General features: G+C 50.6%; 1 protein-coding gene across 7 annotated transcripts; it reads left to right on the forward strand.

Moving 5' to 3' along the window:
- The first annotated feature begins 97 nt into the window (after positions 1 to 97).
- fam131bb (family with sequence similarity 131 member Bb) lies at positions 98 to 16,741 on the forward strand. 7 transcript variants are annotated; one of them, XM_029129027.3, is made up of 9 exons: positions 102 to 818; positions 7,854 to 7,891; positions 9,638 to 9,673; positions 10,047 to 10,149; positions 11,416 to 11,640; positions 11,722 to 11,862; positions 12,530 to 12,840; positions 12,998 to 13,264; positions 13,383 to 16,741. In XM_029129027.3, the coding sequence occupies exons 1-9, from the start codon at positions 791 to 793 to the stop codon at positions 13,599 to 13,601; spliced, it is 1,368 nt and encodes a 455-aa protein (XP_028984860.1). In that variant the 5' UTR covers positions 102 to 790; the 3' UTR covers positions 13,602 to 16,741. The 7 variants fall into 7 exon arrangements, with proteins under 7 accessions (XP_028984861.1, XP_028984864.1, XP_028984860.1 ...); XM_029129033.3 differs by lacking the exon at positions 102 to 818 and adding an exon at positions 928 to 7,689; XM_029129028.3 differs by having other exon boundaries at positions 98 to 818; positions 7,854 to 9,673; positions 10,047 to 10,140.
- Positions 16,742 to 16,863: the final 122 nt, after the last annotated feature.

Consider the following 16,863-nt stretch of genomic DNA (forward strand, 5'->3'; position numbering starts at 1 on the left):
TTAGTATCGGCGTATGCGTGTGCAATTTTTTGACTGATCAGTTAGAGAGTAGGAAGGAGGGAGGAGGAGGAGGAGGAGGGTTATTGAGAGGGAGATGGAGAGGCAGGAGAAAACCGCTGCAGTGCATTGTTAGGCTGAGCGCACTCAGGAGAGGGAGACAGAGAGAACCCCCCATTTTAGCTCCACAACATTACAGCAGTGCAGAGACACGCACAACAATGGCAACCCGGCACCCTCACAACTGGGCTATTGATCTGTCACGCAGTCAATAGAACTGTTGTTTTAACCTCTCATTAGGCCGTTGCTGGTGGTTGCTTAGACATTCCCGGTTTCATTTTAATGTTATCAGTTTGAGTAATCAAATTAAAACAGTAATAGGAATCAATGCTGCAAATTACAGCTAAGACACTGGTCACGTCAAAAGATAGTAATAATTAAAAAAACGTGCGGCTTATCTGTTTAAATATGCCAATAATGTCTCACATCTTGATTTAGTCCTAATCTGTTTCCCTCAGGGATACTGACTTACTAACCGGCTCGCGTCTAAGACACTGCACTGGAGAGCGAGAGCAGGATAGATAGAGAGAAAGAGAGGGAGGGAGGGAGAGAGCGAGAGACAGAGTGATCGAGCAAGCGCAGGAGGGAGAGCGAGGAAACGAGAGAGCACGGGGGAGAGCAAGAAAAGAAAGCGAGAGCCAAGAGAAAGAGAGAGTCGCAGGAGGAAGAGGGAGAATGCACGGTTTCTGGATAACAGTTCCACGCTTGTATCCAGAGCCTTTGTGAATACACCATGGGATGCATCGGCTCCAGGAGACTGAGTAAGCCCCGCTGCTCGTTCCTTCTTTCCTTGCAGGTTAGAGAGGGGGGTTGGGGTGGCGCTGGTGGGGCGAGGAAGAGCAGAACGGGGGGTCCTGCAGGGACGAGGGGTGTTGGAGAGACTGGGGGCAGCCTGCAACTGTGCCTCTGTACGTGTGAGCTGTCATTGCAGTGTGGATGTATGGCCACAGAAGCTATACACAGCTTTACAGGCAAGATTCGCAGGGCGATATGTGGTCGAAATGTGCTACTGTGTGTGTGTGTGTGTGTGTGTGTGTGTGTGCGTGTGTAGTTGCATCCTCCACCTCCCGCCTCCCATCCCTTGATTTATGATGCTGTTTGGCAGTATGTAGATGTGTGTGAGTAGGAGGCAGAGAGTGATGGAGAGGAGGGAGGTGGGAGAGGGGAAACACTGTGATAGTGCTTATTTATAGGGCAGCATGGCCTGGCGAAAGAGAGGAAAGAGAGAAAGGGGAGAACGCCTTTGTCGGGGGCGTTTGCACTTTATTATTTGCATGAATAATGGGGATGGAGGGATAAAGACATAAGCGGCAGGAGAGGAATTTCAGTGCGGGCAGACAGGCGGGGAGGGAGGAGGGGAGACGGACGGATGGCAGCGAGCGGAGAGAGCGGAAAAGGGAGGGGCATCAGTGTGCAGGCGAGGGTGTGAGGGTTGGATGGGAGATTTCAGGTGAGGACCCTCCTGGATAAACCCATGGACCATCTGTTATGTAAAACAAGCCCTGCCTAAGGTCAGAAGGACCAGGACGGCCTGTCGGAAGAATTATTTTTGCATCGTTCGCATGGAGATGATTCGTGAGGGAGTTTAACGCAGCATGAATCACACTAAAGCAAACATAAACACGGCTTAAATATTGATAAGCTACTCAGCACATCAGACTTTTACACATGTTCACGGCCAGGCGTCAGTCTGGACACGTGATGCTCAGTATCAGTACCGAGCGGAAGTCATGGATGTCAGAAGCAGGTTTCCAGCAAGTCCTCGGCTCAATGTAAATACTTGATGAAGAGCATTTTAAAAATACCTAGAATATGCAGGCGCAGAGGAAACAGTCCTATGTGACACAGTTAGGAAGGCAGGTGTGAACTGAATACAGCCCGAGCAGCATTACAGCGGTGCAGCCGGTCCAGATCACCGGGTTGAGCACATCGCAGAGGAAGAGGAGGTTGGGATCCTGCTGTCAGCACAGACCTGGAACCCGAAGGCGCCACATTAACCTGACCGGGAACACTTTAATTCTGATTTTCAGTTTACAAGTGTTCACAGAACGTTAGAAATCCAATAACACCGCTCTGCTAGTAGGGGCTGCGTCTCCTAATCAGAGATAAGCAGTGAAGAACTGTGATAAAGAGAATTTGCATAAGTACACATCTAAAATACACAGTGTGCTCCCAGTCCCACGTGGTGCAGATTGTGGAGTTCTGCTCAACTCTGCTTGCAAATATCTTTAGCTGTGTGCGCTACGATCCAACATGAATGTGTAAACAAACAGAATGAACAGAGAGGAAAGCCCAAGAGTTCCCTAGCAGTTTGCCCACAATTCTCTAGCAAGCAACAGATTCACTAGAGGTGGTTGCGTTTGTCCTGGGTGAGATCGGCATTGACGTGTGCTGCCGATCAGCCTCCTTCACTGCGGATCAACAGCTGGAACAGCAGGACCGCATCTGTCTTTAAGTCGGCTCTCTGGTAACGGGATCTCTCCCAATTCACAGGCTGGGATATTGGCTTACGGTTCCATATTCCTCACAAACATCAGAGTAGTAGCTGAAATATCAGTAGTATTTTTCACATGTCATAACTTTTCCAGCTTACATTATTTTTGCAGCGTTGCTGTCACTTGTTACTAAGTGAATATAGGCCGAGAAAAAGCTGAATCGTGCAAACGCTGTCTTGAGCAGCAGGAACGTGTTGATTTGTCGGTTTAAAAAAGAAGCCGGCGATCCCGGTTTACGTTTGAAACCCAGACCCCGACCTCCCGCGACGTACGGGAGACGAGACGTCAGCATCCATCAGCGCTTCGCAGAGCGGCGGCCTTGAGAGGCCGCTGAGCGAGGGAAGGCGTGGAGCTGCTGCGAAGTGACTGGAAGCAGGAGTCCTGCTGGTGCAGCGACGCAGCGAATGCATGCTTCAGCCAGAGCTGGCAAACACGGTGTTACTAATACTGTTACGGCACCATCATGCTCTCTAGATGCAGTGTTGTCGATGCTATTAGCGATAATTGTGTAAAAAGCTACAGGACCGTTTCCGTATCCAGTCACGGCGCCACGCTGTTTTCTGGAAGAGCTGAAAACATTCATCAAGGTATAAGTCGGGGCACGGTGAATACATTCATACTTTTCATGATGTGTGGATGCGAATGCTGTCTCCCCACCGCTCGTATCTGTCACTGGGTTGCGTTTCAGGGAGGGATTCCCTAACATTAAAAAAACAGCAACGCCCCCACCGCACCCGCGCGCTTCACGCACGCTCAGTCCCAAAAAGCGGATGCCTCGTCCCAGATTCGCCAGCACGCGGGCGGCCTGCAACCCGGAGGACCTGGCAGAGCGAGGCGGAAGCCGATCGGCCGGCTCCTGTCCAGGCCGCGTGCGCGTGAACGCATCCAAGGTGAATGAGTCAGTGATGCAGCACCTTCGGCGCCACGGTGACACCCGGTGACCCTTATCTGTGGGAGAATATGTGTTTACACGCCCAGGGAGCCGATGTGGCATTTGATGCCACAGTGAGTGAGTCAGTGAGTATGTAGGTTGTATACGTATCATTTTCAGCCTGTGTGAGGGCACGTTACAGCAGATGTGACGGAGTTGAAACATAATGCCGTGAAAGAGGAATGTTCACCTCTATAATTTGATCTGAGAGCGCCGAAGTGCGAGTTTCCGGGCGTTCGACCAACGCCGATGATCTGACGTGCAGCTACCAAGCACCCGAGTGCTGATGAAGGAAAAAGGCCACGTTCTCGAAGACGGGGAACCTCCTTCACACATCAAAGCGGTAAAAACAAAGCGTGCGCTGCAGCGGGCCACACATCTACCGGGCCCATTTCCTCCCCCTCTGCAGGACTGCTTCATCTAAACACAATCGCGCAACAGCATCTTTCCATTTCAGGACTAAACGTTCATTATATATTTAACAGGCCATCAGGATGTTTACGCGCGCGATCAGGTTTATGGTGCCGGGTCGTCGCCGCCGCTGCCTTCGCCAAATACTACGAGCTGCGGGTTTTTAGTTACCACTATCACTGCACCAGTGCTGAACTTATCCGCTCTGTATCAGTGACACACACCTGCACAAAATGGCAGCCTCTGTCATGCCTAAGCCGATTAATGAGGCGTGTCCGACCTGCCACTGACAGGGGCATGTAGATTGGACATGTCATTTCGCCATATTAATGGCAGTAACTCTGCAAGTGTCAGACGGCTGCAGTCAGTCCCTGCATGTATGCGGCTCACACTCAGTTTCCTCGACTAAAGTCCCCCGACCATCTGGGCCCCCGGTCCTCAGCTGCGGTCGGGTCGGCCTCCGGAGCTGGCATCCGCACACGCCGCTGCACGAGGGCCGCTCTCCGAGGCGGCGCCCGTCATGGCAACCAGCCCCGCTGCAGCTGTCAGGGTAAACAAGCGCCGGGCCCCGCGGCCCCGCGCTGCCGCTGCTGCAGGGCAGCGGGAGCACGGGAGGACGGATGACGCTCGGAAGCCTCCCGCTGGAGCGGGAGCCGTCAGGCCGCGCAGCCCGAGCCTGCCGGAGCTGACAGCGCGGCCGCTGCAGATCTCGGCTCGTTTGTTGTGCACCGACACGCAGCTCGCTCCCTGTTCTTTTTTCTATTCGTTTTCTCCCCCGCCTCCCTCCATCCCTCCCTCCCTCCGTCTCGCTGGCTTCTTCCCCCTGCCTGAGCTCAGCCTGGCTCCCCCATGACTGCAGGGGGGGTATCCAGCGCCACGCCGCTGCGTGTGCGGGGGAGGAGGGAGCGCCGGGGGAAGAGAAGCTGGCTCAGAGCTCCGGTCATGTGCTCTGTTGTTGTTGCTGTTTCCTCAAGGAGGGATCCTGCCTCCTCAGGAGCAGAGTCAGAGCCTCGTGTGACAGTGCAAGAGCATCACCTACTGTATCTCGGAGCAGAAATGAGTGTGCCACGACCACTGACCCATCGTCTAAGGATTCTTTGATGCCGATAAACAGCTCTGACTAATCACAGCATGATATGGGCATTCAGACTCTTGTGGCTCACTTCATAAATAGATCGCTCTTGTCCTCACAGACAGAAAGACATATACCGTACTTAATGTTTATTGTGTCCTGCTGTGTAAATGCTGGAGGGCTCTGCAGTGGTGGATCGTACTACTGCGAGCATGGCTCAGCTATACTGTGAGTCATGTGGGTGAAGAGTGGCTGCTAATCTGCTAATTGACCGAAGGGGAGGGGGAGAAGCTGAGAAACTCAAGGAGAAGGAGCCGAACTGAGTGCGTGCATCATGTCACACGATGCTGCGGGGTCCGCTGGCTGCATGCAGGGATGCATTAGGACATGTTTATGTCCATTTGGTGTTTGCAGGACAGCTTTTCGGACGGGAAGGAAATCTGGGACGATGTCTTCTGACCAGGCAGAAAATGAGATAGGTCTCGGTCTTAATTGATATCAGCCAGTGCATAACCATCTGAAACTGCTCCCCACATTACAGAAGTCAAACGCGCTTGGCTAATCTGTTTGAGGTCACGCAGAGTTCATTTCTAACAGCTAAAGTACACCATCTAAATGTGTGTCTGTGTCCTGTGACAATGTCAAAGCCTGATGTTATAGAGCTTCTTTACTTCAGGAGTGGGCTTCAGCTGATCCAATACATTTCCTTTTTTATATAAATACATTTTCTAAAATCCTAAAAGGTCGGACTCAGAGGCCAGGCTCAAAAGCACAGAGGGTAGTCCATGTTTATTCTAGTTCATTGAACTGGCAGAGGTCAAAACTCCAGGCAGGCAATCAATGAAACCTATGCAAAACTGTAGCTACAGTAGGAGGCAGGAACAGGCAATCAGAGAGGGCGACAGAGGCACCGCACGTGATGCACAGTTCACCGTGGCAACAGCTGAGCGTTTGTGGCTGCTGCATGCTTTATGCTACAGGGTGAAGGAGGGAGGTGGGAACAGGTGGATGAGTGGGTGGAGTCGGTCAGGTGGTGGGAGGTCGTGGGAACACCAGGGTTATGGTGGCAGCATCTGTAAAGTAGCGAGAACCAATTGTGGACACGCCCTTTTGCGCATGTTTCAGCTTCGATCAGATTGTGAATATTTAGTCATTTTAAAACTAGACTTCAGAGAACAGCCAAACAAATGGGTGATAGTTAGATAGTCATTGAGAGACGATCAGAACAATTTAATAGTTCAGAATGAAAAATCACAGCACGGCTAGAAATACAAAATTTAGGAAACCTAGAAAACGTAAAGTGCTGCATGAAGGAACTAGTCTGAACTGCAAAGTCGGGGAGAAGAAACATACCAGAAACTAGAACAAGGAGAAGGACAAGTATAAATACAGACTCAAATCAATGAAACGAGACACACGTGAACAGAAAAGAACAGGAAGCAGAACCATAGAACATCAACCCATGATAAGCACACACCGCCCTCAACGGGCCGGAGGGGGAACTGTCAGGAACAAATGCAGCTTAGACAACAAACAATGCTCTATCGCAGCTTTCTTATCTTTTATCCTAACATGATTTTCTTGCCTGGAACTATCTATGAGGCAGATATGACAGAGCTGCAGGAGATTTTACAAAAGGTTTGACTTCACTGAGCTTCACTGAGATTTTACAAAGGCTTCGTCTTCACTGAGCTCAAGCAGAGACCATTTAGAATAAGCAATGAGACACGGGGATGAGGCAGATGATCATCAGAGCTGCAGGAGACTTAGACTTAGATCAGTTTTTTTAAGTTTGCCTTTTAAAGTTTATACATTCAACAAAGCCATCTGCTGTATGTCTGTGAGATGAGTCTATGGACAGTGTGTAAATAGGAATAGAAATAAAAAGAGGTATAGAAAAATACAAAAATAATCTTTTTACAATAATTCAACAGGAATCCGGACGACTGAGGTTTAAATACTGTGTTAATTCTACAAATGAGGAAAGGTGATGCCGATTTGTGCAGGACTTGGCACATTCCTGCCGTCAGAGCACAGAGGGGCAGTTTCTGGAATGAATTCTGTCCCCTGTCTGCTGCCCTTGGCGTGATCTGATGCGACGGGAAGGAGTTCAGAGGGAAGGGTAATATCTGCGAGCCCATCAGAGACGGAGTGGAGCTGATGTTTCCGAATCACTGGGTCAGTGGGTCAGAGGCATCGCCGGACGTCCGCAGACTCCACAAGCAACTGTGTGTTTGTCAGCGCTCTCCAGGAGGCGGCCGCCATCGGCCCGGCCCGGCCCGGCCCGGCTCACCGGCAGCCGGGGCGCTGACACGGGTGCGGGGCCCTCAGAGAGCTGCACACACCACCCAGACCCGCTGGTGCAGAGAGCAGGCACCTGGAGACGACCGCTGTGTTTAAACTCCATTAGCACCGCAGCCTCCATAATTAAACCAATGTTTTAATTAGGATTTAGGCAGCCAGCAAAGACAAGGGATAATAAGGCTAATTCATCCAAGGAAGGACGTGTATTTCATCTGCTCTGTGCTCTGAGGATGACTTTGTGTATGATCCCCCTCCTAGTGTGAACAGCTTTGAGCGCACGTGTGTGAGGGATCCATAGAGCAGGTCAGCGACATTCGAGGGTTCGGCCAAAGCGAGAGCAAGAAGAAAATGGATCTTTTTGTGAAAGACTGTGTTTCTGGAAAGTTTCAGACAATCCATTATACTCAAACCTACATTTGGTGAGAAATACTTCCGATGTGTGTTTTGCTGACTGACCTAACTCTGTAACCATAATATTTTATGTATTTTAGTTATGCTGGAGTTAGTTTGTTGCTGCACTAAGAATCTAAATGAATATTTCTATTTCTGTCTTTCTCTTTCCTGCGCCTCACCCTGCGCTCAGCGGCAGATGGCGTGCCCGTCCAGAAGGATGGAGAGCAGGTAAGTGTGCGGCAGTCACTCAGGCTCTCTCCTGCTGCTGGCTTCCTCTGACGGACCGGCGCCGCTCCCCCGGAGGAACCGGCGCGGCCGCTGGTTTTCAAACGCGACCTGCTCCGCTATAGCTTTGTGTGCGTCAGATTGCACTTAGCGCCCGCTACACTGCCTCACCTGAGCTGGGGCAGCGTAGCGGGACGCCTGAGCGGCCGCTGGTTCTGGTTCGGCCCGTTGCTGTTTGCTTTAACTCCGCTGCTTGATGGCGAGTCACTGCTCAGTGTTGGTCCAAAGCAAAGACAGCAGTGGCGTCTCTTCTTCTTTCTAATTCTTATACATCATTACTCCTCTACTCTCGTCTCCTCTCCTGTCCTCTTGTCTCCTCTCCTCTACTCTCGTCTCCTCTCCTGTCCTCTTGTCTCCTCTCCTCTACTCTCGTCTCCTCTCCTGTCCTCTTGTCTCCTCTCCTCTACTCTCGTCTCCTCTCCTGTCCTCTTGTCTCCTCTCCTCTACTCTCGTTTCCTCTCCTCCCGCTGCTATACTAATTTCGTAGACACCGGGAAGGAAACCATTTTGGACTAAAACACAAGGAACTCTACTTTTGCACCAAATGCACTGTGGACTGATTCCATCATTTATTTATGCATTGTACCCCAGAATGCCCTTCAGTCCTAGGGCAAAAAAACAACCCACAAGTCACACCCACCCACCCACTCACACACACACACACACACACACACACACACACACACACACACACACACACACACACACACACACACACACACACACACACACACACACACACACACACACACACACACACACACACACACAATGCAGGGATGTGCCTGCTGCTTGAAGGGCTCCACATATGTTAAATCTCCAATCACACCCACTCACTCTAAGAGAGAAAGCGATACTGTATGAGATGAGAGTCAGAGGCAGCAACGAATAGAATTACAAGTAAAGAAGAAGTGAAGAAACGAGCAGGAGGAGGCTGATATCGATTACCAGGAGCTATATGGGGCCTGAGCATGAAGCCGATGGAGACAACGGACGTTGTTGTGGTCTTTGTTCTCCTTTTGCATCAGATTACATTAAAACACACTTAAAATACATTCCAAATAATATTGATGATCAAACAGATGTATGACAGATAAAAATGTCACACATCACACACACACACAGACACACACACACACTGAACACTGACTGCGTAGTTCATTGTCGTCAGCATCATAATCCAGTGCAGAGCTGACGTCTCTCTCACACACACACACACAACACACACACACACACACACACACACACACACACACACACACACACACACACACACACACACACACACACACACACACACACACACACACACAATTTTCTGCTGGCTTTCAGTGTTTTTGGCAGCACAAGCGACCGGAGGAAAGACTCATTCATCCGCAGCATATTCACTCTGCTATACATAACTAAGCAAATATAAACTGATCCCTGTTTAATCCCCTCCCTTCTCCCTGTCATTCTGGTCCTTGACTCTTTTCCCCTTTCTTATTCCTGGAAAATCCCGTGTATCTGTCTCTTCTTCTCTCCCTCCTCTTGATTTCTTTCTCTTCCACTGCATGTTCACGTTAAACCTCCCTCTCCTCCTATATTTGTCTCCTCCCACCTCCCTCTCCACACATGCCAATGTTCTCTCTGCCCTGTCACTCTCCCACTCGTTCCCCATCCCTCTCTCCTCCTATTTCTCTTCCTCAGCATGGACGTTCAGAATTTTCATGGGAAGGAATCAATGTAAGTGTCGTGACATCATTCCTTCATCTACTGCTTTTCTTTCTCCTTGCGTTCGTTTCTTTCACCTGGTTTGATTGAGCTCAGCTTCTCCTCCCTCAATCCCCCACCACCTCGGCCTTACAGTCGACCTCTCGGTTGGTCGTAGCTCTGCACGGTAGTGAGCAGTCAGAATCACAGTATGACACGGTAGCTTGGAACCAGGATTTGGGCAATGGAGATGTATTGTTTGTATTAACCCAACATCTCCATCACCTCTCCTGTCCACTCACCCCTCTCTAACACACACCCGTTCGTGTGCCCTGTCACACTCTCCATACGATCCTTTCTCCATGCTTCTCCCCCCTCTCCATTGCTCTCTCCTCTCCCCCTCCAGCTGTCTATGGAAGACACCACGTCAATCCTGCCTCGGCTCAAGAGGAACTCAAACGCCTACGGCATCGGAGCTCTGGCTAAGTCTTCTCTGTCAGGTGTGTCAGGTGTGTGTCTGTGCTGTAAACTGGTAAACCGTCCCCATGTTGGCTCCGCTCCCTCCGGGTGCTGGAGTCGGCATGGTACCCGCCCCGGGTTCCCCTGTTTCACCTCCTCTCCACACAGTGACGACACTCGCCAATGGCTCGCGAGAGGCCATTGGCGTTGGAACTCGATCCAACCTGACAAACGCGGCGCACGCGCACATCGAAACGCGGCTTGTCGCGTCGAGAGAAGGGGAGTGCGACCGGGAGCGTTATTGTTTTCATGTGAAGTGGTTGTGACGCTGTGCTGTCCCCTGCAGTATTATGGTATGGGTGTTATGAACTGTGTCAAGTGCTGTGTTGAACAGAGTTGAGTGCAGTGGTTGGTGTGATCCAGCTGTTTGTGCAGTGCAGTTTATTTGAGTGCGATGGAATGTGTTGTAGTACAGTGCAATAAAGTGCAGCTGCTGCACTGGTTTGTCCCACAATATATTTCTATAATTTATGCATAAGTCCCCACTTCAAGCGCCTCATCAGGGAGAATCAAACAGCCAGGGGTTCACAGTATGAGCCACCATGTGCAGATACGCGCTGGGATTAGCTTGCTAGCGGAAAATGAATTTCTTCCCTTGACAAAAAAAAAAAAAAAAGTTCTGCAGCGTCTGCACGAGTCAAGGTTTCAGACAGACGGCAGAGGAAACGGAGCCGTTTTCTGCTTAGGCAGCGCAGCTTAGCGGAGGTGTGAGAGCTGTGGTGTCAACAGGCCGGCCTCTCGTTGCTCACGCTGCTCAGCCGCCTCACCCCAATTAACCCATTTCATCCCATGGTCCCCCCCCCCCCAGTAGGACTCATCCATTGTCTCCCGCACTTCCGTGAAGCGTGAGTCTCATTAGACACACGAGTACAACCTTCACAACCCGTGATGTTGTACTATGTGCGTTCACCAAGACTCTCGTTGAGGCACAGCCGCGTTCTTGACCCCACTTGAAACATCCAACAAAACCGTAACCTCTCTATCAACTATTGAAATACTCATCAGTCACTGGTGGTCAACACCGCCTGTAAATTCATCACAATTCCCAAACTCATTCATCAAGCTTGGACTCCCATACAATCACCTACCATTACACCGGCCACGACCAAAATGTGTATGAGCTTGACAATAACAACTTTGTCTCTTTTCTGTCCCCCTTTATTCTTTTCCTCATTCCACCACCACCATCTCTACTCCCTCCTAATCGGACCCCCCCCCCCGCCGCCGCCTCGTCTGTGCCGTCATCCTCACTAAAGGGGTGACCCGCACCATGAAGGAAAGAGTGACCAAGCCCACGGCCATGGCGCAAGGTCGCGTTGCTCACATGATTGAGTGGCAGAACTGGGGCATGCAGACGGTGGGCTCAGGTGGCCTCCCCCAGTCCCGCATCACCACCCAGGAGCGGGAGAAGGAGCGGCGGCTGGAGAACGACGCCTACAGTGACCTTAGCGATGGCGAGAAGGAGGCGCGCTTCGCCGCAGGTTGGGAAACTCGCACCGAGTCAGTGTTAGCGCTCTCTGCTGGCATGTGCTGACTGACCCGGCCTGTGAATCGGACCTTAGGTATCCTACAGCAGTTTGCAATCTCTGAGGCCACACTTCTAGCCTGGTCGTCGATGGACGGGGAGAGCCCTCGGTCGGGGTCCAACCAGGGCAGCGTGGCCCATCTGAGCGAGGTCAACCAGGAGAGCATCACCAGTCGAGGTAAAGGGCCACACACACAGCACGGCTGCGTCACAACACACACAGCATCACACCACAAACTGCAGGCGGGTCACAGCATAAAAAGTAGTAATGTAGTAATTCCTCAGTACATAGTTAAGTATAATCTCCCTTTTTAAAGTATGACTGGACGGTTCGGTGTGTGAAGTGTTTGTGTGGGTGCAGACCAGCTTGCACCATAGCATTTGTCATGTTGCGTAGTAATGAGAACATACTGTTCCATCGCCTCTCTCCCGGCCGGAGGGTTCCCTCATTATTAATTTCACATTTTCCTAAATGGACTGTGGGTCAGGAAACCGAGCGCCGCATCGGTTTAAATAGTGGCTCTGGACAGTTTTAGTCCACAAACGTTTTTTTTTCCTCCAGTGGAAAGTCACACTGGGTTCTTTGTTGGGCGCCTTGAGGGTGCGACGCTTCATTATTGCGTTTGCATCAGATTAGCTCATCGCTTTTTAAGTAAATAAGCGTTTAGCGCTGGGAGTGAACGTGTGGCGGCGTTTGCTTTGCGTCCCCTGAGAGAGAAACTCAATCCAGCTGCATCTACGCCGCACAGTTTGACACCGGCGCCAGGTGTCGAGCAATCAAGCGCCACCAGCTCCGATTCATTTGGTTCATTCTCTCGCTCTCCGTGAATCCATTTTCTCTCCAGATCAGATATTGCACCACTCGTCGGCAGAGGTGTGGCCTCACACGTACGTCTCCCAGGGCCACTACTGCCTCTCGTCCTCCGACGCCTGGGACCCCATCAACAGCGACCCGTCCGGCGTGGCGTCGCCCGCCGCCGGCTCCTACGTGATGGGCACCGACGGCTACGACGGCCAGGCCGCGGCCCACTTCCTGTCGCAGCAACAGCAGCAGCAGTTCAACCTCCAGCAGCAGAGTCAACTGCAGCAGCTGCAGCAGATCCAGCAGTTCCAGCACTACCAGCAACAGCAGCTTCTGCAGTATCAGCAACAACAGGTGACAGAATGAGCACAGGTGGAGTCTCGGGCCGTTTACGGTAGCGCCCTCGCTGTCGGCGCCGATAAATCACAGCAGCTGCACTACATCGTGTCCGTCAGCATCGTTTGTGTGTATTGAGGCGCTCTTTTGCAACCGCTGTCCTTGTTGTTTCCAGTCCCTGGAGCACAGGCTGCACAGCGCCAACCACTCTTTGCAGGCGACGCCCAACAGCACCATCCACAGCCTGGTCCACCAGGTGCACCCGCCGCTGGTTGACCTGTGGAACTCGGGGCAGATGGAGGCCTACCAGGCAGAGGCCGGCGGCTACGTGGGCGTGGCAGCGGTGGTGGAGCCCAGCATGTGCGTCCCCTCGGGGGACGAGATGGTGGGAACCGAGCACTCCCCGCTGCTGGAGCAGCAGGAGGAGGAGGAGGAGATTAAGGTGAGCGCCGGGTGAAATTACATAACGCTACAGCTTCAGAGTTGACGAATGTCAGCTTCTCTCAGCTTCTCCGTGTGACTTAAGCTGACGGAGCCATGTCTGTGTCTGTCCCGATCAGGAGGAGGAGGTGACTCTGTGCATGGATCTGGAGCCGGCCACGTTGACCCCACCGACGCAACAGGGGGACGCCTCCGGAGGCAGTAGTCCGGGGCAACCGTCGGCAGAGCCAATCACGGAGAGGAAGACCTCGGACGTCACCTCTGGTCTAGTTCAGACGTTAGAAGAGAAGGAAGAGGAGGATGAGGAGGGGCCAGCCGCTTCCATGGCAACTAACTGAGCTTGTGGTTGTTTAGGAAGCTCCTTACTGCAAACTCACCTGGGAGTCAGCAAGGAATGAACATAACAATACAACATATATCTATTAATTCGTCCTTTTCAGGTATCAAAGACACAGCGTTTTTGTTGCGAGATGAATTCTTCAAAACACTGATTTGAAGTGACTCTTCACGAGACATGAGCTGATGCAACAAAGGACACCTATTTCTTTGTAAGCCTTACATCCCACAAGTAAACAAACCGAGAGTCCTGAGGACGAAGAAGGTGAAGAGGAGGAGACAATGTTTCCATCAACGCTGAGGCGAAGCAGAGGGAAATGGAAACATGCATGCGTTTTATGAAGACAAGCAAAGTCAACCCTGATAAAGAAAATCTAATATGATTCAACATTATGATAAGAATTATTTTATAACAAATTAGGAAAAAGAACAAGACAAAAATCTATGTATAAGTGTATAATAAGATATAACAGTTCTCCCACGGGAGAACCTCTCTGTTTACAGCTGTTACTCGACATATTAGCTAGTGTTTAATCAATTTAATTTCCCTGTTGCAACTGACATTCGCAGTATTCTTTACCATTGGCGCAAACGATGTCACGCAGAATTGGAGACGGCTCGGAAATTGTGGGCATTTAAGTGAAATGCCGCGGAACCTTTGAGAATCGATTATTTTGATGACGTGGTAGCAGGACGTCCGAGGCACAACCCAGGGACCGGCCCGGCCCGATCCGGCCCGGCCCTGCGACTGCACACGCTAAACACTGCACAGATAAGGATTGTACTGTAAGATAGCGTGCTTCCTACTCTGTCTCTCTGTATGCATGCTTCGTCAGAGTACTATGGAGCACCCGTCCTATACGGCACTGTATAGACTTTGCACTGAGCCATAGTACTCCAGGTGGGCCTCAGGCGGCCCGCCGCGGGCCCGAGCGTCGGGTTCCACGACAGAGACGCGAAGACAGAGCTGCATAATCAAATCTTTTTTGCACTGATGCGATCCAACAGATCAGAGGTTGCCTTTGCACTGTTGACGTTACACAGTTCCCACTCTGAAAGCTTTCAGCACCATCGACAACCAAAACCGAGCCACTCGCCATCCGTCAGCTGCTTTTTTTCCATAGATATAGTGGGGTTAAATTGAGGACGATATCCGCTATATTGAATGTACTGGAAGACAGGCGGACGAGCACGGGCGATGTTTGGGAGGACCAGTTCGAGGCTTTCTCAGAAAACAAAGACAAGCGAGGGGATCTTTCAGACATGTTAAACATGGATTCACCTAGACCATCGCTACACACTCATACAAATATCTAAATTGTAACCAGCAATAGGCAGGCACCGCACTGGCTCCACGAAAGGCCGGGAGGAGCCCTGCTGTCCACATGTAAATAGTCTGAGTAAATAAATATTGCCTCTCACTCAGTCACAACTGTTCTAGTACAGTATAATTTCTTTATTTTTTTACGCCGCTCAGCTCCCACTTTACTTTGGGACGTATGCCCGGCAAGGAAAAGTCAAATTGGAAAAGGAGGAGGGGGGGGGGGGGGGGGGGGGGGGGGGGGGGGGGGGGCTCGTGTCCATCAGTGCAGTACAGTCTGGACCGAGTGCTGCTCCATCGGCCAATCAGGGAATAGAACTAGGAGAGCTAGGACTTCAACGGACCGGTGTCTTCCTGCTCATTATTACTGTGAAGCAGACGCCTCGAGTGCGATAGCGGCGATGACGCCCCCCCCTCCCCTTTTTCTTTTGCCTGGGGGGAAATGGGAGGTCACCAGTGAACAGTGACTTTTCTGTGCATGACTCACTGATGTATTTCGCTACAAACTGTACAACCACTGTTTTCATCCTCTCTCTGTTGAGGAGCACCTTCTCCTCTCACTTCGATGATTGTGTGAGGAGCTTTTAAGATAAAGATAAAATAACAGTTTATTGACTTGAATGAATTTATTTATCGATTGCTTCTTTATGCAATGTTGGGGACAACGTTTATTTTTCTACTGACTTGTTGAAATCCCTACCAGTATAAGTTAGACGATGTGTCATGGTTGTAAAGCGGGTTTATTTTGCTCTACTTTTAGGAATTAGCAGACGAACATCACGGCAGGAAGCAGCGAATGATTAGTTCAGCACCTCTGAGTTACAACAAATATCATGGTTTTCTTTCACTGTTTAGATCATAAAACAACCTAAGAGGGCTCGAAACTGTGAGCAGAATGTCTTTACACAGTGGCACATATTTATTTATTGAACCATTACTTGGTGGGGAGACATACAATAATGTGACGGCTTGTACAGTTTGGTTTTTGTGAGCACCAACCCTTCTGGGAGCAGTATCTTTTGCTTTGAGTCTCAGTTTTAACAGTGTAATGTGCAGGAAAGATTATATTGATTCATATTTGCTGATGCATTCAAACGGGCCTGACCGTTTCAATTAAAAAAACATGCATGGACCAGACTGAACCACAAAAGACACTGCTTCAAAATGGGGTTTTTTTGTTTCTTAAATCTCAATGAATGAATAAACTAATAACAAGAAGCCAAATATACTTCTGCGGATGCTAAGGTTTGCTGACCACGTTTTTTTGTCACTCAGCCGCTTTGAAGCTGAGTTCCTCTATTTTGTATAATTCTACTGCCATCTTCCACTGGTTACAGTAACTCGTCTGCAGACATGGCACTTCAAATCTGCTTCTGGGCCTCTGCCTTTCTCCTCCTTTCTCTCGATCTCTTTGTGTGTGCTGTATATTTGTGTCTGTCCGTCAGTGTACAGTACGTTGTTTGCTGTGTCGAAGTGGAAGAATCACTGCCTGGAAAAAAAACAAACAGTTTTCTCATCAACCAAAGGGGATTCGAGGCAATCGGACATACAGTATATATAGAATTTGGACGTATGTTGTTTAAGAGGAGGCAGCCCGGCAGGTGGGACCTGCGCACGCTCACACTCACACCTATGCATGCTCGCTGGACGGCTTCCACAGGACGGTTCTTCCACAGCCCCCTCTTCTGTCAAACAACTCTGTTCGTTCCCCCGTTTCTCCCCCCTCCCCCCCTGTTCCTCCTGCACGACGAAACCTCCACCTGTCTCCCCCTTCTTTTCCTCCTGTGGAGAAAGAGCAAATAAACGAACCAACAAACGGCATTTCTTGTTTGCGGATGTGTGGGTGTGTTTTCAGGTCGTGCGGCGCTCACGCGTGCGGCCCTCCATCTCCGGGGCCCTGCGTTAACGGCGTCTCAGGCCAACCATCGGTGCTCCTCCGACAA

The sequence above is a fragment of the Betta splendens genome, chromosome 16, assembly GCF_900634795.4.
Source record: "Betta splendens chromosome 16, fBetSpl5.4, whole genome shotgun sequence".
Taxonomy (NCBI): domain Eukaryota; kingdom Metazoa; phylum Chordata; class Actinopteri; order Anabantiformes; family Osphronemidae; genus Betta; species Betta splendens.

Coding starts and splice junctions, on each gene's coding strand:
- fam131bb (XM_055503111.1), top strand. CDS start 9,563: ATGCCAATGTTCTCTCTGCCCTGTCACTCTCCCACTCGTTCCCCATCC. Junction 11,641..11,721: donor GGAGGCGCGCTTCGCCGCAG/GTTGGGAAACTC, acceptor ATCGGACCTTAG/GTATCCTACAGCAGTTTGCA. Junction 12,841..12,997: donor TGCAGTATCAGCAACAACAG/GTGACAGAATGA, acceptor TGTTGTTTCCAG/TCCCTGGAGCACAGGCTGCA.